Source organism: Giraffa tippelskirchi, chromosome 11 (assembly GCF_054371585.1).
Source record: "Giraffa tippelskirchi isolate mGirTip1 chromosome 11, T2T-mGirTip1v1.2.pri, whole genome shotgun sequence".
Classification (NCBI taxonomy): domain Eukaryota; kingdom Metazoa; phylum Chordata; class Mammalia; order Artiodactyla; family Giraffidae; genus Giraffa; species Giraffa tippelskirchi.
The window spans coordinates 10378404-10404165 of record NC_137285.1 but is presented as its reverse complement, the minus strand read 5'-3'; the positions used below and the strand labels follow the sequence as shown (position 1 = coordinate 10404165).

The following is a 25762-nucleotide window of genomic DNA, read 5'->3' as shown; positions in this document are numbered from 1 at the left end:
GTAAAATCCTTAAGATTAGAGAAAATTGACAGAATATATTATAATGGGAGATAAGACAATATACAATATATTAGACAATATATTAGAAATCAGTCTTGAATATTCATTGGAAGGGCTGATGCTGAAGCTGAAACTCCAATACTTTGGCCACCTGATGCAAAGAACTGATTGATTGGAAAAGACCGTGATGCTAGGAAAGATTAAAGGCAGGAGGAGAAGAGGATGACAGAGGATGAGATGGTTGGACAGCATCACCGACTCGATGGACATGAGTTTGAACAAGCTCTGGGAGTTGGTGATGGACAGGGAAGCCTGGTGTGCTGCAGTCCATGGGGTTGCAAAAAGTCGAACATGACTAAGCGACTGAACTGAACTGAAGACACTATACTCTGAAAAGTAAGTACCAGAGATCTTTCCAAAGAAATTCTCAGTAGAAATGTTGTTCAGTTGCTAAGTCATGTCTGACTTTTTGCAATCCCATGAACTGCAGCACGCCAGGCTTCCCTGTCCTTTACTATCTCCGGAAGTTTGCTCAAACTCATGTCCATTGAGTTGGTGATGCCATCCAACCAATAGAAATGTTAAGGAACTCAATAATAGCTCTTTAGGTTTTAGGCCATGAGCTTCAGCCTTTCTAAGGATGGTAACCTGACCTTATTCTATCAAGATATCTTGAGGCCTCTCAAGATGTGTAGCACAGATTTTTGGGTAGCACAGAATGAGAAAGATACCTCACCTAGAGAGCTGCCTTAACTTCTTTTAATTTAAAAACTAGTAAGAATTCAGCATGTAGAAAGACAGATGGAAACAAGAATACTCATTTCCATTGGCCTTGAGGGATACCTGAAGTAAGGAGCCCGTTTCTTAAAAAGTCCTATCAGTATCACTTCATATTTGACTTTATTTCCAAAAAGAAGATAATTATCAAATGTCTGTCAGGTTTGTTTATGTTGCTTCTCTGATGAATTTTTTGCATTGACACTGGTCTTGGATATTCTATAGATGTAGGCAAGCACAAAGATAGGAATGAGAAATAATAAAAGGTTAGGCAAGATTAGGATTATCAGCTCTTCATTATGCTGAGAGTAGGAGGGCCACTATTCAAACTACCCCTCTGCCCTTGAATTCACATGTAGGAGGGGCATAGACATAGATACAGTGGCAGTTCTTAAAATTTCTGCGAACACCCCTCCCATGACTCTGGTTGCAGTCCTAGTGGGATACAGTGATATCCATGCAGCTTTGATTAATACAGATCTTTCTTAGACCACATGTTGTATCATCCTTCACCTTCCCCTCATTAGCCCTGTTTGTGGCTTCAAAAGTCTCTGTACTGTAACACCATGTGTCCTGCATGGGGAAATGGGTAAGTGTTTGAGGGTTTTTTCAATGCATGAGAGCCTTTGGATATTTTCACATAGGCACCTCCCACATTTTACATCTTTGGCATTGCACTTGCTGAAGACTTCACTGCCACCATTCCAAAACATGTCTCCCTTGGTATTCATTCACATTAGCAACTTTCCTGGGCAACCTTTGTACCCCTTTGAAAGATTTTAACACAAGAGATTCTTTAGGCTTCAACCCTGGCCTTGGCAACATTAATCTTGTTCCTTGCAAGGGGTGCCATTTTGCTTGTAGGCATCTGTGTGGCACCACTTGGGGTGCCATTACAGTATTCTGGGAGGTCACGCTCATCCACACTGAGGTGGCAGGGTGTGGTTGTCTTTAGAGATTTGTGGTTTTTGCAGCAAGATCCAAATGCAAAATCTGAACCCTTCTTCAGCTGGCATGAGCACAGACAACAGTGATTCTTTTGAACACTGCCATAGTCACATTCCTCACCCTTATCTACCTTCTTTTTCCCACAGTAAGGCTTTCAAAAGGAGCTTTGGACCTCAGATTTATTAAATAGGCAGCCCTTTCTATGCAACAACTTGTGGAAATAGGGGAAGCTGTAGTTGCTGAAGCTCATATCTACAATAATAAATTCATGGGCTGTATAGAGATTCTGGCCATGGACTTTGTAGACCACATGGTCATGCTTCATTCCCAAGTGATGGCCAACTTCATGAGCTATGAAAGCTGTGAAAAGTTTGGTGTATCTTTTTGAAAGAAAGATGCAGTGCAGATACCACAGAAATAAATCCATGGCCCTAGTAATTCCCAAAACTTCGGCCAGTAGTCATATGAGCAGCATCATGTTTCACCCTTCCCAAGAGATGCCAGTCTCTCCAGTGGTTAAAATTTTGAAGTGTTTCCTACAAATTCAGGAAGATTTGCACAATGGTTTTTTTCTGTTCATATCTATAACTCAGTAAGTACCACTTTCATGTTATATCCTTGGTGTACCTGTTGACCAGTGGAGAAGGAAATGGCAACCCAATCCAGTATTCTTGCCTGGAGAATCCCATGGACAGAGGAGCCTGGCAGGCTTTTAGTCCATGGGGTCTCAAGAGTCGGACACGACTTAGTGATTAAACCACTACCACCACCTATTGACCAGAGTATGGAATCTGTTACCATCTTTGGGGTCTTGGTAACTTACTATACTGCATTTGGAATCACTGTCAACCACAGTCAACTTGAACATACTTGGGAAATGGCCACATGTAAGGCATAGGAACTGAGGATGGTCCTGTTCTGCTCTGAAATTGTGAAATGCTTAAGAGTTCCTCTTGTTTATCTTCACGGATTACACAAGACTAACCTGATTTTGAAGATGTGCCATAAACCATATGCTGAAGCTTGATGCCAAAGACCGTGCCATATAAGGTCAGGATTCCCTTTTGACCTGAGCAAGGGCTGATTATCACAGAAGAATCCAGGTCATCCTCTGAATACTCAGTCATCCTGAATAAAAGCAAGACTAGTTTCCCATTTTGACATGTATGAACAGGGAACTTGTGTAAAACAGAAACAAGTAATCCTTTTTTTTGCTTCAAATTAATAATAATATGTCACTTCCCTTGTTTGGGCAGGACTTTGTACACTTTTTCTGCTTTTTCTTCTTGTTCTCTGAATATCATCAGGTTCCTAGGAAAGACTTTTATAATAAAGAGATTCCCACTACAGTGCATCCCTGGAAGAACAGTCAGAATTACCAGTCAAGTGACACTAGGCTTAATATGAGAAGGGCCCATTCTCAAATGCCCTAAATGGGATTCCTAGAAGAGAAATCACTCCAAAACTTAACCCATTATCACTTTGGTAGAAGTAAGGATAGGAGGCAGGCAAAGTAACAAACTGGGGTCGTCATTATCATGGCCTAAGTGAAACAGCAAATTGATTGTAAGTTGATTTCCCTGGGACACAATTATTTGTCAGTGACACAGTTGTTTGGACAAAGATCAAAACTGTGCTGCCTGCCAGAAGAATAGCTGCTCCCACCCTCAGAGTGCTACATGATGACACCTACCTTTTGACTGTGTCACTTCCTATTCCTCTCGAGCTCTCGCTCTTTAGGGGTGTCCTCGCTTTGTAACCACCCGCAAAAAACAGCAGTTGTAGTACTCTTTAGCCGAGTTCCTGCTGTCTTGTTCAGTCGCTCAGTCATGTCCGACTCTTTGCGACCCCATGAACCGCAGCACGCCAGGCCTCCCTGTCCATCACCAACTCCTGGAGCCTATCCAAACCCATGTCCACTGAGTCAGTGATGCCATCCAGCCATCTCATCCTCTGTCGTCCCCTTCTCCTCCTGTCCTCAATCTTTCCCAGCATCAGGGTCTTTTCCAATGAGTCAGCTCTTTGCATCAGGTGGCCAAAGTATTGGAGTTTCAGCTTCAACATCAGTCCTTCCAATGAACACCCAGGACTGATCTCCTTTAGGATGGACTGGTTGGATCTCCTTGCAGTCCAAGGGACTCTCAAGAGTCTTCTCCAACACCACAGTTCAAAAGCATCAATTCTTCGGCACTCAGCTTTCTTTATAGTCCAACTCTCACATCCATACATGACCACTGGAAAAACCATAGCCTTGACTAGACGGACCTTTGTTGGCAAAGTAATGTCTCTGTTTTTTAATATGCTCTCTAGGTTGGTCATAACTTTCGTTCCAAGGAGTAAGCATCTTTTAATTTCATGGCTGCAATCACCATCTGCAGTGATTTTGGAGCCCAAAAAAGTAAAGTCAGCCACTGTTTCCACTGTTTCCCCATCTATTTGCCATGAAGTGATGGGACTGGATGCCATGACCTTAGTTTTCTGAATGTTGAGCTTTAAGCCAACTTTTTCACTCTCCTCTTTCACTTTCATCAAGAGGCTCTTTAGTTCTTCCCTTTCTGCCATAAGGGTGGTGTCATCTGCATATCTGAGGTTATTTTCTCCCGGCAATCTTGATTCCAGCTTGTGCTTCCTCCAGCCCAGTGTTTCTCATGATGTACTCTGCATATAAGTTAAATAAGCAGGGTGACAATATACAGCCTTGACGTACTCCTTTCCTGATTTGGAACCAGTCTGTTGTTCCATGTCCAGTTCTAACTGTTGCTTCCTGACCTGCATACAGGTTTCTCAAGAGGCAGGTCAGGTGGTCTGGTATTCCCATCTCTTTCAGAATTTTCCACAGTTTATTTTGATCCACACAGTCAAAGGCTTTGGCATAGTCAATAAAGCATAAATGGATGTTTTTTTGGAACTCTCTTGCTTTTTTGATGATCCAGCGGATGCTGGCAGTTTGATCTCTGGTTCCTCTGCCTTTTCTAAAACCAGCTTGAACATCTGAAGTTCACGGTTCATGTATTGCTGAAGCCTGGCTTGGAGAGTTTTGAGCATTGTTTTGCTAGTGTGTGAGATGAGTGCAATTGTGTGGTAGTTTGAGCATTCTTTGGCATTGCCTCTCTTTGGGATTGGAATGAAAACTGACCTTTTCCAGTCCTGTGGCCACTGCTGAGTTTTCCAAATTTGCTGACATATTGAGTGCAGCACTTCCACAGCATCATCTTTTAGGATTTGAAATAGCTCAACTGGAATTCCATCACCTCCACTAGCTTTGTTCGTAGTGATGCTTCCTAAGTCCCAGTTGGCTTCACGTTCCAGGATATCTGGCTCTAGGTGAGTATGAGTGATCACACCATCATGATTATCCAGGTCGTGAAGATCTTTTTTGTACAGGTCTTCCGTGTATTCTTGCCACCTCTTCTTAATATCTTCTGCTTCTGTTAGGTCTCTACCATTTCTATCCTTTATTGAGCCCATCTTTGCATGAAATGTTCCCTTGGTAGCTCTACTTTTCTTGACGAGATCTCTAGTCTTTCCCATTCTATTGTTTTCCTCTATTTCTTTGCATTGATTGCTGAGGAAGGTTTTCATATCTCTGCTTGCTATTCTTTGGAACTCTGCATTCAAATGGGTATATCTTTCCTTTTCTCCTTTGCTTTTCACTTCTCTTCTTTTCACAGCTATTTGTAAGGCCTCCTCAGACAGGCATTTTGCTTTTTGGCATTTCTTTTTCTTGAGGATGGTCTTGATTCCTGTCTCCTGTACAGTGTCACGAACCTCCATCCATAGTTCATCAGGCACTTTGTCTATCAGATCTAGTCCCTTAAATCTATTTCTCACTTCCACTGTATAGTCATAAGGTCATACCTGAATGGTCTAGTGGTTTTCCCCACTTTCTTCAATTTCAGTCTGAATCTGGCAATAAGGAGTTCATGATCTGAGCCACAGTCAGCTCCTGGTCTAAACTTTTAGACCTCCAGCCAGTACAGTGACTCCAGATCAGGCCCCAAGAAAATAAAAATATATAACCTCTTCCCTCAGTCCTAGTTTCTGTGGAACAGCCTTCTCCTCCTGTCATCTAGTATGCTTTTGAATTATTGACACTATAAAGTTTCCAGAGCAGGGGTTTGTGGATTTCTCTGTAAGTCACGGGCCTCTGCTGTTTAATGCCATTTACACCATTCTTTACTCTATCTTATAGCCCATTTTAAACCTCCAGTCCTTTTCCTTTTTTTACATTATTCACAATATGTTTGTTTATTTGCTCAATTCTAGAATACATGTGAAGTATTTTTGGAATAACTAACTCAGGCCTCTGTGAAAAGGAAGTCTATGAACTGGAGAACAGAGTTTATGTTCCATTCCTTTATCTTTAGCCTTACATACGATGTCAAAATAATGTTTCCCAGAATTATTTAGATTGGTACTGTTTTATCCAGACCTATTCAGTGTGGTCATGTTATTCATTTCTAATATAGTTAAGGGCATATGTTACTGTTTGTATTTCATTCTGATTTGCTCCCACATTTTGGATGATGCTTATTATTTTGGGGGAGTATGTGAAATGTTACCATGATTCTAAAAGTCAGTGTGTGCTAAGTTGCTTCAGTCATGTCTGACTCTTTGTGACACTGTGGACTGTAGCCTGCCAGGCTCCTTTGTCATGGGATTCTTCACGCAAAAATACTGGAGTGGGTTGCAATGCTCTCCTCCGAGGGATCTTCCCAACCCAGGGATCGAACCCATATCTCTTATGTTTCATGCATTGGCAAGTGAGTTCTTTACAATTAGTGCCACCTACTATACCAAAAAAGTATATTCAGAGTACACCTCCATGAGCCTTTAATCTGTTCCCATGTCTTCATTCTTTCCACTCAGTTTTCAGTTATCAGTCTCAATAGTACTTGGTTTATTTTTCCTGTATTTCTTTCTGCACAAATAAGCAGATACATGTGTATTTCCTTATATTCCCCTTTTTCATATGTAAATGTAGCATAACATTTTCTACTTTCCTTTCTAAACTTAAAGATATAGCTTGTAAATCACTCCATATCAGTTTATAAAAATTTTTCCTCATTCTCTTTTTTATAATTGCATAGTACTTAGATTTATGGATGTGCCATAATTTATTCAGTCACTCTCCTATATATGGGCTTTTAGGTTGTTTATTTTGAAATTATACACTATCATCAGCAAATAATGTTGCACATAGATTTTTTTTTTGTTGAAGAATATTCCTAGAAATGAGAAGATAGTGTTCATACTAATTACATTTGTAGCTTGTCTGAAGGGAACTTCAGAAGCTTTTTGCCACTTTAAATTCCTACTAGCAATGTATTAGAATGGGTATTTCCCCAAAATCTAAGCAACAGAATGTATCACAAAAGATCAGTTCACCAAACTGATAGAGTATAAGTAGCATGTCAGTATTGTCTAACTTTTATTTTTTCTAATTTTGGGTGCATTTAAATGTTTAATATGTTTAAAAGCCATTTTTATATCTTTTAATAATTGTCTGTTCATATTTTTTCCTTTTTTTCTATCAAGCTCTTGGTATTTTTTTCTCCTCAGTTTTCTCCCTGTAGCTTTATTGAGGTATAATTCACAAATAAAATTTTATATATTTGAAGTGTACAACATGATTTGATATATGTATAATTGTGAAACATTTATTATGAGTATAAATTTTATAAAAGACAATAAATAGAATAGTTTAAATAATTTTGGGAATGAATAATGTGGGAGGAACCACTCTACTGAGTTTCAAGACTGTGTGGTGTTGGTGATGGGATAGACACAGATCAATGGAACAGAATAAAGAATTCAGAAAAAGAGAACCCATGCGTATGGTCATCTGATTTTTGACAAAAGGGGAAAACCAATTCTGTGGAGGAAGAATAGTCTTTTTAACAAATTTTGCTGGAAAATTGGACATATGTGGACAAAAAAGAGGAACTTTAATCTAAACCTAACACTTCATACAAAAATCACCTCAAAGTGGATGATAGATATACATGTGAAATATAAAACTTTTTAGAAGAAAATCTAGAGTATATTTTGGATCTGTGACTTGCTGAAGAATTCTTAAATGTGGCACCAAAAGCATGATCCCTAAAATTTTAAAATCCATAAATTGGACCTAATCAAAGTAAAAGCTTTTGTCAGAACCTTACGTTAAGACAGACAAGATGGCAGAGTAGAAGGATGTGAGCTCACCACTTCTTATGAAAACACCAAATCGCAACTAATTACTGAATAACCACCAACAAAAATTGCTGGAACCCAGCAAAAATGATCCCCTACATCCAAAGACAAAGAAGCCACAAATGAGATGGTGAAGGTGAAGTGAAGTGAAGTCGCTCAGTTGTGTCCGACGCTTTGCAACCCCATGGACTGTCGCCTACCAGGCTCCTCTGTCCATGGGATTTTCCAGGCAGTGAGATGGTAGGAGGGGTGCAATCATGATAAAATCAAATCCCATACCCACCAGGTGGGCAGTTCACAAACTAGAATATAATTATACCACAGAAGTTCTCCCACAGGAGTGAAAATATTGAGCCCCATGTGAGGCTCCCCTGCCTGGATGTCTGGCAACAGGAGGAGGAGGCCCCAGAAAATCTGGCTTTGAAGACCAGTGAAGCTTGATTACAGGAATTCCACAGGACTGGGGGGAACAAAAACTCCACTCTTGGAGGACACATACAAGGTCTTGTGTGCACCAGGACCCAAGAAATAAAGCAGGGACCTCAAAAGAAAGTGTTGCTGAAGTTCCAATACTTTGGCCACCTGATACGAAGAGCCGATGCACTGGAACTTCCCACAGCAATTTCCCACTGTGGCTGGGAAAGATCGAGGGCAGTAGAAGAAGAGGGAGACAGAGGTTGAGATGGTTAGTTAGCATCACTGACTCAGTGGACATGAATTTGAACAAACTCCAGGTGGGAGTGGAGGACAGCACAGCCAGTGTGCTATATATAGTTCATGGGGTTGTAAAGAGCAGGGCACGACTTAGCAACTGAACAAAAACAACATAAGAGACTGGGCTAGACTTACCTGCTAGTATAGGAGGATCTCCTGCAGAGACAGAGTTGAGGGGTAGCTGTGACTCACTTCCTGCTGCTCCCTGGGGAGAGAAAAAGTTGGGAAAGGCCCCGAGAATCTCTGGCCAGAGCTATTGGTGGAGGTCTTCTCCTGTATTTGGCCAGTCTGTGAAGACTGAGAGAGGTGCCTGTTTTGTCTGAAACACAGACACCAACGGGGAAAGTTAAAGAAATGAAGAATCAGGCAAACATGTTCAACATAAAGTAACAAGGTAGGTCTCCAGAAACTGACCCTAATGAAACGGAGGTATATTATTTACCTGATAGAGACCCCAAAATAACTATAATGAACATGCTCACTGAAGTCAGGAGAACAGCACATGAACAGAGTGAGATTTCCACACAGAGATGAAAGAGGCTAAAAAGCCACTAGTTACTCATGTTCTAAAACTTTAATGGGAATACAAAGATAATACATTGTTACTGTTGTTCAGTCACTAAGTCGTGACTCTTTGTGACCCCAGGGGCTAACTAACTAACCCCATGGACTAGATAACTAAGTCATGGAACTTAAGAACACAATAATTAAACTGAAAAAAAAAGTCAATAGAAGGGTTCAACATTAGACTAGATCAAGCAGAAGAAAGGATCAGTGAACTCAAAGACAGCACTGGAAATAATTCAGGCAGAGAAGGAAAAAGAATGAAAAACAGTGAAGAAAGCTTAAGAATTTTATGCAACATCATCAAGCCAACCAATATACACATTTTAGGAGTTCTAGTTGAAACAGAGAAAATAAGACCAAACAGCTTGTTAAAAAATTTGAAAATTTCCCAAATGTAGAGAAGCAAATGGACATACACATCCACAAACCCTAGAGATCACCAAGCAAGATGAATCTGAAGATAATTCACACTGAGACACATATAAACAAATTGTCTAAAGTCAAACAGTGAACTTTGAAAGAGGCTATAGAAAATTGACTACTCACAATTTTTCTTTGTAAAGAAATGTCCAAAAATTCTCATTAATTTTTCCAGCAAAAACCTTATAGGCCAGAAAGGAGTGGCATGGTATTAAAAAGATATTAGCATTCCCTTGTTCACTGTGACCAAGATTCACAACAAGATAATGTTTTTTCAACAGATACAGAAAATGTGATATATATCATACTATTGAGCCTTAAAAAATAAAGATATCCTACAACATGTGACAACATGGATGAACCTTGAGGATGTTATGCTGAGTCAAAATAGACCAGTCATAGAAATACGAACACCTCATCATTCTATTTACATGAGGTATCTAAATTAGTCAAATTTATAGAGTCTGAGAGTTGAATGGTGATTGCCATAGAGTAGGGATATGGGGAAATGCAGCTTTACCCACGAGTGTCAAAGTTTCAGTTCAGCAAGATTAATAAATTCTAAAGATCTGCTGTACGGCATTGTACCTAGAGTCAATAATACTGTATTACACACTTAAAATTTTGTTAAGAATTGTTGTATTCTTGCCACAATAAGAAATAAGTAAGCTAGAAATGCGTAATATGGGTACAGAAGATTTTAAATTATACAAGACTATTTGTGCAACTCCTTCATTACTGAATTTTAAAATCTAAAGGAAAATAGGAAAAATTATTTGTGGAGGTAATATAATCTTAATTCCTTAACTTGATAGAGCTGGCATTTTTAAAAAGTCAGAAATAAATTTCACTTTTTCTGGATGTAGATTAAAACAATTTAAAGAGATATATTAGAAATAAAATCTTGTACAATATTCAAGGCAAACACATGCTAAAAGAAGTTTGTGCCAGAAACATAAGCTTGAGTTTAGCATTAAGAAATATATTATCGTAATTGATCACATCACAAACTAAAAGAGAAATAAATATGAACATATGAGTACATGCCCAAAAGTTGTTAAAAGTCACTAGCTATTCATATTTTAAAACTTTAATGGTAATACAAAAATACTACATTGTTATTGTTGTCCAGTCGCTAAGTTGTGTCAGACTCTTTGCAGTCCCATGGAGTGCAGCCATGGGCTTCCCTGTCCTTCACTATCTCCCGGAGTTTTCTCAAACTCATGTCCATTGTGTTGGCAATGCTATTTAACCATTTCATCCTCTGTTGCCCTCTTCTCCTGCCATCAGTCTTTCTGAGCATTAGGGTCTTTTCCAGTAACTTGGCTCTTCACATCAGGTGGCCAAAGTATTGGAGCTTCAGCTTCAGCATCAATCCTTCCAAAGAATATTCAGAGTTGTTTTCCTTTACTATTGACTGGTTTGATCTCCTTGCAGTCCAAGGGACTCTTAAGATTCTTCTCTAGCACCACAATTCAAAAACATCAATTCTTCAGTTCTCAGCCTTCTTTATGGTCCAACTCTCACATCCATATATGACTACTGGAAAAACCATGGCTTTGACCATATAGACCTTTGTCAGCAAAGTGATGTCTCTGCTTTTTTAATACGCTGTCTAGGTTTATCATAGCTTTCCTTTCAAGGAGCAAGCATCTTTGAATATGATGGCTGCAGTCACCGTCTGCAGTGATTTTGGAGCCTGAGAAAATAAAATCTGTTGCTGTTTCCCCCATTTCCCCTTCTGTTTGCCATGGAGTGATGGGACTGGTGCCATGATCCTCATTTTATGAATGTTAGGTTTTAAGCCAGCTTTTTCACTCTCCTCTTTCATCTTCATCAAGAAGCTGTTTAGTTCCTCTTCGCTTTCTGCCATTAGAGTGATATCATCTGCATATCTGAGGTTGTTTCTCCTGGCAATCTTGTGTCCATCTTGTGATTCATCCAGTGTGGCATTTCACACGATGTACTCTACATATAAATTAAATAAGCAGGGTGACAATATACAGCCTCATCTTACTCCTTTCCCAGTTTTTAACTGGTTCATTTTTCCATGGTAAGTTCTAACTGTTGTTTCTTGACCTGCATATGGGTTTCTCAGGAGAGAGGTAAGGTGTTCTGGTATTTCCACAGTTTGTTGTGATTCACAAGGTCAACGAAGCAGAAGTAATACGTTTCTCTGGAATTCCCTTTATGATCCAATGAATGTTGGCAACTTGATATCTGGTTCTGCTACCTTTTCTAAATCCAGCTTATACATCTGGAAGTTCTCTGTTCATGTACTGCGAAAGCATAATTTAAAGAATTTTGAGCATTACCTTGTTAGCATGTGAAATGAGTGCAATTGCACAGTAGTTTGAGCATTTTTTGGCATTGCCCTTCTTTGCAGTTGGAGTGAAAAGACCTTTTCCAGTCCGATGAGTTTTCCAAATTTGATGACATATTGAGTGCAGCACTTTAACAGCATCATCTTTTAGGATTTTAAATAGCTCAGCTTGAATTCCGCCACTTCCTCTAGCTTTGTCTGTAGTAATGCTTCCTGTTTGTAGTAATGCTTCCACTTGACTTCACACTCCAGGATGTCTGGCTCCAGGTGAGTGACCACACCATCGTGGTTATCTGGGTCATTAAGACCCTTTTTGTATAGTTTTATGTATTCTTGCCACCTCTTCTTAATCCTTTCTGCTTCTATTATCCTTAGCATTTGTACCCTTTACTGTGCCCGTCCTTGCATGAAATGTTCCCTAGATCTCTCCATTTTCTTGAAGAGATCTCTAGTCTTTCCCATTCTCTTATGTTCCTCTGTTTCTTTGCATTGTTCACTTAAGAAGGCTTTATCTCTCCTTGCTATTGTCTGGAACTCTGCATTCAGTTGGATTTATATTTTCCTTTCTCCTTTGTTTTTCACTTCTTTTCTTTTCTCAGGTATTTGTAAAATCTCCTCAGACAACCAGTTTGCCTTCCTGCATTTCTTTTTCTTTGGGATTGTTTTGGTCACTGCCTCCTATACAATGTTATGAACCTCTGTCCATACTTCTTTAGGCGCTCTGTCTACCAGATCTGACCCCTTCAATCTGTTCGTCACCTCTACTGTATAATCATAATGAATTTGATTTAGGTTTTACTGGAATGGCCTAGTGGTTTTCCCTACTTTCTTCAATTTAAGCCTGAATTTTGCAATAAGGAGCTCATGATCTGAACCATGGTCAGCTCCAGGTCTTGTTTTTGCTGATGTATAGAGCTTCTCCATCTTTGACTGCAGAGAACATAATTAATCTTACTTCGGTATTAACCATCTGGTGATGCCCATGTGTCAAGTTGTCTCTTGTGTTGTTGGAAGAGGATGTTTGCTATGACCAGCATGTTCTTTTGACAAAACTCTTGTTAGTCTTTGCCTGCTTCATTTTGTACTCCAAGGCCAAACTTGCCTGTTACTCCAGGTATCTGTTGACTTCCTACTTTTCATCCCAGTCCCCTCTGATGAAAAGAACATCTTTTTTGGGTGTTAGTTCTGGAAGGTCTTATAGATCTTTGTAGAACCGTTCAACTTCATCTTCTTCAGCATTAGTGGTGGGGCATAGATGGGGATTATGGTGATGTTGAATGGTTTGCCTTGGAAACAAACCAAGATCATTCTATCGTTTTTGAGATTGCACCCAAGTACTGTATTTCGAACTCTTCTGTTGACCATGAGGGCTACTCCTATTTCTTCTAAGGGCTTCTTGCCCACCATAGTAGATATAATGGTCATCTTATTAAATTTGCCTGTTCCCAACCGTTTTAGTTCACTGATTCCTAAGATGTTGACATTCACTCTTGCCATCATCTCCTACATGACCATGTCCAATTTGCCCTGGCTCATGGACCTAACATTCCAGGTTCCTATGCAATATTGTTCTTTAGAGCATTGGACTTTACTTTCACCCACAGACATTCTTTCTTCATTCTCTCTGGATCTATTTCTCCACTCTTCCCTTGTAGCATATTGGACACCTTCTGATCTGGGGGGCACATCTTCCAGTGTCATGTCTTTTTGCCTTTTCATTCTGTTCATGGAGTTCTTGAGGCAAGAATTCGGGAGTGGTTTGCCATCCCTCCTCCAGTAGACTACGTTTTGTTAGAACTCTACACTGTGACCAGTCCATTTTGGTTGGCCCTGCACGGCATGGCTCATAGCTTCGTTGAGTTACATAAACCCCTTCACCACAACAAGGCTGTGATCCATGAAGGGGATGATATGCATAACCAGGTAAAGACTATTTACCAAAATGTAATGCCAAACAGCGTATTAATTAGTGAAACAATGAATGTATTTCCACTTAAAATCTCTTTGCTTTTTTTTCCTGGACAATTCGAATTCTACTTTCAGTGGATTCTCCCCAGCATGCGGTTTTGTCCTTTACTTTTTAAAGTCATAGGTCCTAGACTCCTCTGGTTCCTTCACCCCTTAAAATCAACCCCTTGCATTCTCCCCAAGATTGAAATGTCAAAAACTTCAGTTTCAAGTACTTCTTTTCAGATTGGCTCGCTATACTTTCCAGTGAGTATCTGTTGGATATTTGGGTTTTTCCTGGTCTCAGGTCCAGAAGGTGTCCCGTCACTTCTCTCTACTTTCTCTGTGACAGTTACCAATACCACTTGGATTTTGGAGCTATTGGTAGTTTGACCTTTTAAACCTTATCTTGAGGTTTGTAAATGACTTATCATCATTTTTTGGTGTTTGTAGGGTTTAATTTTTTACCATCATAGTGCTTTATCTATTTTTATGCTGTGAGTTGAGATTTTTTTTTTTTAATTGCACTAGTGTTGCCACCTTCTGCAAATCTTCCTTCCTTATAATTAAATATGTTTCCTAGCCTTTAAGAAATTGAATGCTACATCTTGTGGTAAATCAACTTTTTCCATGCACTGTGATATGGAGCCTTACTGAAAGGTTGTTTTTTTTTTTAACCTAGAAAACCCAAATTCAGGACTCGGTTTGGTTATTTGCAGATTTTGATATTTTTGTCACTTAATCTCTTTGAGCATCAGCTTCTTGTTTGTAAAGTGGAAATAACATCTATATGAGCTTTACTGTTGATTCAATAGCATTTGTAAAAATGCTTTGTAAAGTAAAAAGTGCTACACAGATAAAGATACTATTATTAACTTCCCTCACATAGTCTCTTTTGACAGAACTTTTCTAGGATTTCCTTTTTTTTTTTAAGGCTTTATTGAATTTGTTACAACATTGCTTCTGTTTTATATTTTAGTTTTTCGGCCCCAAGGCATATGGGATCTTAGCTCCCCAACAGGGGATCAAACCTGCACCCCCTGCGTTGGAAGGTGAATTCTTAACCCCTGGACTGCCAGGGGAGTCCCTCGAATTTCCTTTTTCCCATGCATTTTCACAAAGTTTTATTTATTTTTTTGAAGTACAGTTGATATACAATGTGTTAGTTTCTAGTATACACCAAAGTGATTCAGTTATACATGTGTGTACATATTCTTTTTCATATTCTTTCCCACTATGGTTTATTATGGGATATGAAATGTATTTTCCTGCACTGTACATTAGGACCTTGTGTTTGTGTATAGTAGTTTGTATCTGCTAATCTCAAACTTCTAATTTATCCCTCTCCTTCTCACTTTTCCCTTTGGTAACTATAAGTTTGTTTTATATGTGTGTGAGTCTGAAAGCAGTTTCATAAATAGTTCATTTTGTGTCATATTTTAGATTCCATATATAAATGATATCATATGGTACTTGTTTTTCTCTTTCACTCAGTGTGATAACCTCTAGGCCCATCCTAGTTGCTGCAAATAACATTATTTTTATGGCTGAATAGTATTCCATTATGTGTGTGTGTGTGTGTGTGTGTGTATCATATCTTCTTTATCCATTCATCTATCAATGGACACAGGTTGCTTCCATGTCTTGGCTATTGTAAATAACGCTGCTGTGAACAGTGAAATGCATGTATCTTTTTAAATTAGAATTTTGTCTGGATATATGCCCAGGAGTGGGATTTCTGGATCATGTGGCACCTCTATTTTTAGTTTTTTAAGGAGCCTTCATGCTGTTTTCCATTGTGACTGTGCCAATTTACATTCCCACCAATGCTGTGAGAGGGTTTGCTTTTCTCCACACCCTCTTCAGCATTTATTATTTTTAGACTTTTTAATGATGGCCATTCTGATTGATGTGAAGTGGTACTTTATTGTAGTTTTGATTGTCCTTTGTCTGCTAATCAGTGATGTTGAACATCTTTCCATGTGCCTGTTGGCCATCTGTATATCTTCTTTGGAGAAATGTCTATTTAGTATTTCTGCCCATTTTTTGATTGGGTTGTTTGGTTTTTGTTATTGAATTATATGAGCTATTTATTATTTTGGAAATTAAGCCCTTGTCAGTTGCATAATTAAAGAATATTATCTCCCAGTTCATAGGTTGTCTTTTAATTCTGTGCATGGTTTCCTTTGCTGTTCAAAAGCTTTTAAGTTTGATTAGGTCCCGTTTGTTTATTTTTGCTTTTATTTCTATTGCCTTGGGAGACTGACCTAAGTGTGGCTATGATTTAGTCACAAAATGTTTTGCCTATATTCTCTTCTAGGAGTTTTATGGTGTCAAGTGTGATATTTAAGTCTTTAAGCCATTTTGAGTTTACTTTTGGTTATAGTGTCATGGTGGGTTCTAACTTCATTGATTTACATCCACTGTTCAGCTTTCCCAGCAGCACTTGCTGAAGAGACTGTCTTTTCAAGACACATATTTAAACTGAAGCCTGATTGACATTACAAGTTTTGAGTGAGACTACCTGTAATTGTTTCAAAGTATCCTATAATGCCTGACATAATCATTTAGCATTAACATTTTGGTATATATTGGAAGTCCTCTTACCTTTTACTTGCCTGTTCATTTCATTAACTGATGTTCTCCATTCTTTCTGTAAAACACAGTGATAATCACAACTCACTGGACATTTAGCATTAGTAGGCTGTACTTTAATACCTACTTTCCTTATGTATCTGTTTCCACCAAGTACAAAGTTATGTTTATTTCCAAACGTTTTTGTGCCAGTTGTACTTAACGACTATAGTACTTGTGACTATAGTACTTAGTATTGTACCTAATTACCCACTCTCTGCCTCAGATTCTTCCACCTCAGCTTTTCTTATGAATTTGTCTATTCTGGGCATTTAAAATAGATGGAATCATACAATTTGTGTCCTTTTGTGACTGGCTTTTTTCACTTAGCCTAATATTTTCAAGATTCATCAATACTGTTAAGTTCAGTTCAGTTGCTGAGTCATGTTGCCAACTCTTTGTGACCCCATGGACTGCAGCACACCAGGCCTCCCTGTCCATCACTAACTCCCGGAGCTTACTCAAACTCATGTCCATTAAGTTGGTGATGCCATCCAGCCATCTCATCCTCTGTCGTCCCCTTATCCTCCTGCCATCAGTCTTTCCCAGCATCAGGGTCTTTTCCAATGAGTCAGTTCTTCGCATCAGGTGGCCAAAGGATTGGAGTTTCAGCATCAGTTCTTCCAATGAACACCCAGGACTGATTTCCTTTAGGATGGACTGGTTGCATCTCCTTGCAGTCCCAGGGACTCTCAAGAGTCTTCTCCAACACCACAGTTCAAAAGCATCAATTCTTTGGTGCTCAGCTTTCTTTATAGTCCAACTCCCACATCCATACATGACCACTGGACCATAGTTTTGACTAGACGGACCTTTGTTGGCAAAGTACTGTCTCTGCTTTTTAATATACTGTCTAAGTTGGTCATAACTTTTCTTCCAAGGAGCAAGCATCTTTTAATTTCATGGCTGCAGTCCCCATCTACAGTGATTTTAGAGCCCCCCAAAATGTAGTATGTCACTGTTTCCATTGTTTCCCCATCTATTTGCCATGAAGTGATGGGACCAGATGCCATGATCTTAGTTTTCTGAATGTTAAGCTTTAAGCCAACTTTTTCACTCTCCTCTTTCACTTTCATCAAGAGGCTCTTTAGTTCTTCCCTTTCTGCCATAAGGGTGGTGTCATCTGCACATCTGAGGTTATTGATGTTTCTCCCAGCAATCTTGATTCCAGCTTGTGTTTCTTCCAGCCCAGCGTTTCTCATAATGTACTCTGCATAGAAGTTAAATAAGCAGGGTGGCAGTATACAGCCTTGACGTACTCCTTTCCTGATTTGGAACCAGTCTGTTGTTCCATGTCCAGTTCTAACTGTTGCTTCCTGACCTGCGTACAGATTTCTCTGGAAGCAGGTCAGGTGGTCTGGCATTCCCATCTCTTTCAGAATTTTCCAGTTTATTGTGATCCACACTGGATCTGTTGGCATAGTCAATAAAGCAGAAGTAGATGTTTTTCTGGAACTCTCTTGCTTTTTTGATGATCCAGCGGATGTTGGCAATTTGATCTCTGGTTCCTCTGCCTTTTCTAAAACCAGCTTGAACATCTGGAAGTTCATGGTTCACATACTGTTGTAGCCTGACTTGGAGAGTTTTGAGCATTGTTTTGCTAGTGTGTGAGATGAGTGCAATTGTGTGGTAGTTTGAGCATTCTTTGGCATTGCCTTTCTTTGGGACTGGAATGAAGACTGACCTTTTCCAGTCCTGTGGCCACTGCTGAGATTTCCAAATTTGCTGACATATTGAGTGCAGCACTTTCACAGCATCATCTTTTAGGATTTGAAATAGCTCAACTGGAATTCCATCACCTCCACTAGCTTTGTTCTTAGTGATGCTTCCTAAGGCCCACTTGACTTTCCATTCCAGGATGTCTGGCTCTAGGTGAGTGATCACACCATCATGATTATCCAGGTCGTGAAGATCTTTTTTGTACAGTTCTTCTGTATATTCTTGCCACCTCTTCTTAATATCTTCTGCTTCTGTTAGGTTTCTACCATTTCTATCCTTTATTGAGCCCATCTTTGCATGAAATGTTCCCTTGGTGTCTCTAATTTTCTTGAAGAGATCTTTAGTATTTCCCATTCTATTGTTTTCCTCTATTTCTTTGCATTGATCTCTGATGAAGGCTTTCTTATCTCTCCTTGCTATTCTTTGGAACTCTGCATTCAAATGGGTATATTTTTCCTTTTTTCCTTTGCCTTTAGCTTCTCTTCTTTTCCCAGCTATTTGTAAGGCCTCCTCAGACAGCCATTTTGCTTTTCTGCATTTCTTTTTCTTGGGGATGGTCTTGATCCCTGTCTCCTGTACAATGTCATGAACCTCCATCCATAGTTCTTCAGGCACTCTGTCTATCAGATCTAATCCCTTGAATCTGTTTGTCACTTCCACTGTATAATCATAAGGGATTTTATTTAGGTCATACCTGAATGGTCTAGTGGTTTTCCCTACTTTCTTCAATTTAAGTCTGAATTTGGCAATAGAGGAGTTCATGATCTGAGTCACAGTCAGCTCTCAGTCTTGTTTTTGCTGACTGTATACAGCTTCTCTATCTTTGACTGCAAAGAATATAATCAATGTGATTTCGGTATTGACCATCTGGTGATGTACATGTGTCGAGTTTTCTCTTGTGTTGTTGGAAGAGGGTGTTTGCCATGACCAGTGCGGTCTCTTGACAAAACTTTTTCTTTGCTCAAAAAGATAAAAAGTTTTGGGAAGATGGAGTTATGAAGTTGCCTGAAAAATGGCAGAGGAGAATGGAACAAAACAGTGAATACGTTGTTCAGTAAAGTTCTTGGTGAAAATGAAAAATGTGTCTTTATTTTTTCTTGAAAACTGAAGGAACTTTTTGACCTACCCAGTATCTTAAAATTTCACTAAAAGGTTCTGCCACAAGTAAATACAAATTTTGTCTCTGACTCTGGGTAAGCAAAAGTTACTGAGAATTTGAAATGTCTGTAATAGCGTTCATTTAGCCGCAGGTTTTTCAAGACATAAAATCTATCTCACAGGTAAGGTCATAGTCAAAGTATTTAGCTGCCCCCCAACCAATCAGCATCTGGAAGTAGAAGGATTTTCCTTAACAGAACATAACCCTCCCCCCATAAACGTGTTTATGGGGGGAGGGTTATGAACCACTCATCTACTCATTCCAGAATAATTATATGGACCCATGACATATATTATGGGGGTGTAATAAAGGAGGTTAAATATTTGACAGCTTTATGTACAGCAGCAGGTTGAAAAATTATTTTAAAGCTGTTCAGCATTTTCATTGGTGGAGGAAGATTGCTTTTTTTTTTTTTTTAAAGAAAACACTATAGTGAGATTTTGGTTCACCCACCCACAATGACAAAGTTCTACTCAAGAATGAAATTTGAGCCCACAGCTAACATTGTGCTCAGTGGTAAAAAGCTGGAAGCTTTTCCTCTAATATCAGGGCCAGCAAAAGGATGCCTACTTTCACCACTTTTATTCAACATAGTATTAGAAATTATAGGCAGAGTGGTTAGGCAAGAAAAAGAAGTGAAAGGCATCGAAGTCAGAAAGTAAGAGGTAAAATTGTTACTACTTACAGGTGACATATTACATATAAAAGAGCCTTAAAGACTCCACCAGAATACTGTTAGAAGTAATAAATGAATTCGGTAAAGTTGTGGGATACAAAATCAATATACAAAAATGTGTTGTGTTTCTATAGGTCAATAAACTGTCATAGAAAGAAATTAAGAAAAATAATCCATTTACAGTTGCATCAAAAAGAATTAAAATACTTGGAATGAAGTTAACCAAGGAGATGAAAGACCTGTACACTGAAGACTATAAGACATTAATGAAGGAAATTGAAGAAAATACAAATAATGGAAAAATATTAACCCTTTATTATAAAGAATGTGTTTATGAGTTGGAAGAATTGATATTCTTATATTAAAAAAAGTCTATTATTAAAGTCTATATATTACTACTCAAAGTTAAAAGTCTATATATTACTACTGAAAGAAATGTGTAGATTCAGTGCAGTCACTATCAAAATTCCTATAAAATTTACCACAGAAGTAGAATGAACAGTGCTAAAATTTGTATGAAACCTTTAAAGGCCCCATGTAGCCAAAGCAGTCTTGATAAGAAAGAACAAAGCTGGAAGCATCATGCTCCCATATTTCAAACTATATTACAAAGCTGTAGTATTCAAAACTATGATACTGGCATAAAAATGGATGCATAGATCAATGGAACAGAATAGAATGCTCTCACGTAGAAATAAATAGAAATAAACTCACACATATATAGTCAATTAATTTACTAGAAAGAAGCCAAGAATATACAATGAGAAAAGAACAATCCTTTCAATAAATGGTGTTGGGAAAATAGAACAATCACATGCAAAAGAATGAAACTGCATCATTATCTTAGCCTACACAAAAATTAACTGAAAATGGATTAAAGATGTGAAAATAAAATCTGAAACCATAAAACTCCTAGGAAAATGCATAGACAGTCAGCTCCTTGACACTGGCTTTTTGGAAATGACACCAAAAGCCAAGGTAACAAAAGCAAAAACAGGTGGAACTACATCAAACTAAAAGGCTTCTTTCTGCACAGCAAAGGAAATCATCAACAAAATGAAAAGACAACCTATCCAATGGAAGAAAATACTTGCAAATCATGTATTTGATCAGGGGTTAATATCAAGATATGAAAAGAACTTTGTCAACTCAATAGCAAAAAAAAAAATCCAATTTAAAAGTGGACAGAGGATCTGAATAGACATTTTTCCAAAGAAGACATAAAGATGGCCAACAGGTCCATGAATAGGTGCTCAACATCACTAATCTCCTCAGAAATGCAAATCAAAACCACAATGAGATATCACTTCACACTTGTTATCAAAATGACAATAAATAAGTTTTGGCAAGGATGTGGAAAAGAACACTGTGGATAGCTATGTAAACTGGTGCAGCCACTATGGAAAGCATTCTGGAGGTTCCTCAAAAAGTTAAAAATAAAACCTACCATATGATCCAGCAATTCACTTCTGGACTTTTATCCAAAGGAAACAAAAACACCAACAAAGAAAGATATCTGCAGCACCATGTTCATTACAGCATTATTTACAATTGCCAAGACATAGAAGAAACTTAGGTGTCATCTATCAGTAGATGAATGAATTAGAAAATGTTATACAGGACTTCTCTGGTGGTCCATTGGTTCAGACTCTGCACTTCCTCTGCAACCCAAAGCCTCATCACGGTGATGAGGAAAGAGGTCTATAAAATCATTTCTTTATAATCTTTCCTATTCAGCTTCTTCCAAATGGGAGATTTGGGGATTCTCTCATCATAAGGGAGCCACCATTTAGCTGAAACAGAAAAAGGAGCATGCTTTAATGCCACTACAGTATGCTTAATGAAGCCTGCAAATTTCTCCCTCCCTTTCTTTCCTCTCCCCCTCTCCCTCTCCTCTCCTTGTTCCTTTCAAGCTCACTTCGAAAGTTGACCTGAATCTCCAGCAGAGGCCCTGAACCAGTCCAACCCAGAGCTTAGGGCCCAGAGATGCACCAAAGCAATGACTTGCATTCCCATGTTATGCTCACATTGCTCACAAAAGCCAGCAGTTCTACATTCTGCTGTGAAACACAGTTGTTGAGAAGACTTGACTTTTAACTTCAGAGAGACCTGCTCGGACACCTGTCTACCCTTCTCACCTACCATGTGACCTTAGGCAAATTGCTTAACCCCTCAGGTTCTTCATGGGGAGAATGGGGCCAATGACAGTGGGTACCTCATAGGACTATTGTGGAAATGGTGAGATAAAATATGAAAGTGCTTAGAACAGTGCCTGCCACATGGTCCATGCTCAAATCAACTGCAGCTCTAACACTTGATGTGGAAACCACAAACCTCCAGTGAGAAGACACCCACCTTGGTGAACTCCAAGGAACAGGAACCCTACATCATGAATCTCATATCTACAGTATCTGAAACACTTAAAAGACTAGTTCCCACCACAGAGGTAAAAGGACAGTGTGGGGGCCAATTTGGGGTTAACCATTCCTTGGAACTCAGACGTTCTAATGGGGATTTTTGTGGCCTGAGCAATACATGCAAAAACACAGGTGTCTATGGCCAGTGAACTTAAATGTGAAACAATGACTACCCAGCAACAAGCCAGGAACACCTGCTGTTGTCTGTTAGATGCCACCACATGGCACAAGCCTGTTGTTTCTTCCTGCATCATTGAGTAGATAAACTTTTTCATGTGACTAAGATACTAGTTGTCATCACAACTTCAAAAAAAAAAAAAAAAAAGAATTCATGTTCCCAATGCAAGGGGCCCAGGTTAAATCCCTGTTGAGGGAACTAGATCCTGTGTGCTGCAGTTAAGACCCAACACAGCTAAATTAAAAAAAAATATGTTACATACACACACACACACGAAGTATTACTCAGCCATAAAAAGAAGGAAATCTTGCCGTTTGTGACAACATGGATGGACTTTGAAGGCATTATGCTAATAAGTTACATAAGAAAGACAAATACCGTATTGTCTCACTTATATACATTTCAAAGACATCACTTTGCTGACAAAGGTCCGACATAGTCAAAGCTATGGTCTCTCCAATAGTCATGTACAGATGTGAAAGTTGGACCATAAAGAAAGCTGAGCGCTTTCCAATTGATGCTTTCCAGTTGTGGTGCTGGAGAAGAGTCTTGAGAGTCCCTTGGACAGCAAGGAGATCAAACCAGTCAATCCTAAAGGAAAACAACTCTGACTACTCATTGGAAGAACTGATACTGAAGCTTAAGCTCCAATACTTTGGCCACCTGATGCAAGGTGCCAACTCATTGAAAAAGACCCTGATACTGGGAAAGACTGAGGGCAGGAGAAGGGAGTGACAGGGGACAAGATGGTTAGATAGCATTACCAATTCAACGGACATGAACTTGAGCAAACGCCAGGAGATGGTGAGGGACAAGGAGGCCTGGTGTGCTACAATCCGTGGGGTCAGAAAGAGTCATACACGATGCAGCGTCTGAACAACAACATTTCTAAAAGAAACCAAAAAACAACAAAAAGTTGAACTCATAGAGAACAAATCAATCAGTGGTTGCCGGGGGCAGAGTGTAGAGGATTGGTGAAATGGATGAAGATGGTCAAAAGGGGCAAACTTCCAGTTAAAAAGTCCTGGGAATAAAATGTACAGCATGGTAACTATGATTAATACTACTATATTGTGTATTTGAAAGTTGCTCAGGTAGTGGTGGTAGTTTAGTTGCTAAGTCATGTTCAACTCTTGCAACCCCATGGACTTTAGCCCACCAGGCTCCTCTGTCCATGGGATTCTCCAGGAAAGAATACTGAAGTGGGTTGTCACTTCCTTCCCCAAAAGTTGCTAAGAGTAGATCTTAAAAGTTCTCAACATAAGAAAAAAAAAATTTTGTAATGATGTGTGGTGATAAATGTTAACTAGATTTATTGTGGTGATCATTTCACAATATATACAAATATGATCCCTGAGTTTGGAAGATCTCCTGGAGGAGGAAATGGCAGCCCACTCCAGGAGGATCTTCTGGAGGAAGAAATGGCAACCCATTCCAGTATTCCTTCCAGAAGAATGCTATGGACAGAGGAGCCTGGTAGGCTACAGTCCATGGAGGCACAAAGAGTCAGACATGACTGAGCATCTGAGCACACCCCCACCATAGTCTATCTTTGATTGGAGTGTGGGGTTTTATAAACTTTTAATGTCTTATATGTCTGTTTATAAGTAATTTAGCAGTGTTGAATCTGAGCAAGATTTTGGTTGTGTTAGGGAGTGGCAAGAGGCATCCTGCCCCAAGAATGAATTTGGCCCTATATTTTAAGGTTAAATCATTCACTTGGTAAACTCTTATTAAGCATGTACAATATGCTGGGCCCACAGCATTGAATAAGATGGTAATCTGCTACACCATAATGGATATAATAGGAGGAAAGACATTTTCATCAATAATGACTACATAATTTGTGGATTCATATGTAGTAGAAGTTAGTTAAGGACATTTTGAAGGTCTTCCCTGTCACTTTTTACTGAAGGAAAAGGTTCAGGAAGTATTGGAAATTGTACATTGAGTCATACATTGAGTCATACTTTGGAAAATATGCAAATACCACTACTTACTAGCTCTAGAGAAAATTCTCTTTGGTCTGTTTCCTCATGAAAGTTGGAGGTTTCATAGGATGGTTAGGAGGATTAAATTAAGACAATGAATATAGTGTGTTTCACACAGTTCTTGGCACAGAATAAATAATGTTAGTATTATACTTGCTTTGTACTTTCTTCACAGAGAAATATCTACTAGATCTAAAGCTGTTACTTGTAATTGGAGAAGTTCCTTATGATGTCAGCCAACAAGTTATTTCAATAAAGAAAAAAGGAAAAATAGAAAAGATAGAATTTTAGTTTAATACGTGTTACTCAGCACTGTGGTAGAGGCCTCTGTACTATATAAAATAAGTATAAATGCAGTTTTATAACTAGGTGATGTTCATCAGACATGATACATCTGAGGGTATGAAATTCATCCAAGGAATATTAGTTAGAAGTGAATTAAACATTCTCTAGGAGAAAAGGGGGGCTTTCCTGGTAGTTCAGCTGGTAAAGAATCCACCTGCAATTCAGGAGACTCTAGTTAGATTCCTGGGTTGGGAAGATTCCCTGGAGAAGGGATATGCCACCCACTCCAGTATTCTTGGGCTTCCATGGTGGCTCAGATGGTAAAGAATCCACTGCAATGTGGGAAACATGGGTTCGATCCCTGGGTTGGGAAGATCCTCTGGAGGAGGGCTTTTAACCCACACCAGTATTCTTGCCTGGAGAATCCCCATGGACAGAGGAGCCTGGCGGGCTGTAGTCCACGGGGTCACAAAAAGTCAGACATGATTGAGTGACTAAGCACAGCACGACACAGGGGGAAAAGGGCCACTCAAGATGGAGCGGTCATGGTGGAGAATTCTGACAAAATGTGATCCATTTGAGAAAGGACTGGAAACCACTTCAGCATTCTTACCTTGAGAACCCCATGCACAGTATGAAAAAGGCAAAAAAATAAGATGCTGAAAGATGAACCCCCCAGGTTGGTAGGTATCCAACATGCTTACTGGAGAAGAGCGGAGAAATAGTTCCAGAAGGAATGAAGAGCCTGAGGCAAAGCGGAAACTGCCCAGCTGGGGATGTGTCTGGTGGTGAAAGTAAAGTCTGATGCTGTA

At 39.1% G+C, this 25762-nt stretch overlaps 1 protein-coding gene across 22 annotated transcripts in view; it reads left to right on the top strand.

The window, feature by feature from the left end:
* TMEM116 (transmembrane protein 116) overlaps window positions 1-25762 on the top strand; it is a 155152-nt gene that overhangs the window by 36330 nt on the left and 93060 nt on the right. For 2 of the 22 annotated variants that reach the window (XR_014069985.1, XM_081546286.1), the window contains exon 11: window positions 24841-24943. The exons of 17 other annotated variants lie outside the window; for them this stretch is intronic. Coding sequence is in view for 3 of the 5 variants with exons in the window: in XM_081546286.1 (XP_081402412.1) it covers window positions 24841-24855 (15 nt within the window). In the remaining 2 variants the exon portion in view is untranslated. Of the gene's footprint in view, window positions 1-20213; window positions 20484-24840; window positions 24944-25762 lie in introns of those variants that run through there. 3 more of the 22 variants (XR_014069984.1, XM_081546283.1, XM_081546284.1) reach the window with 2 other exon arrangements.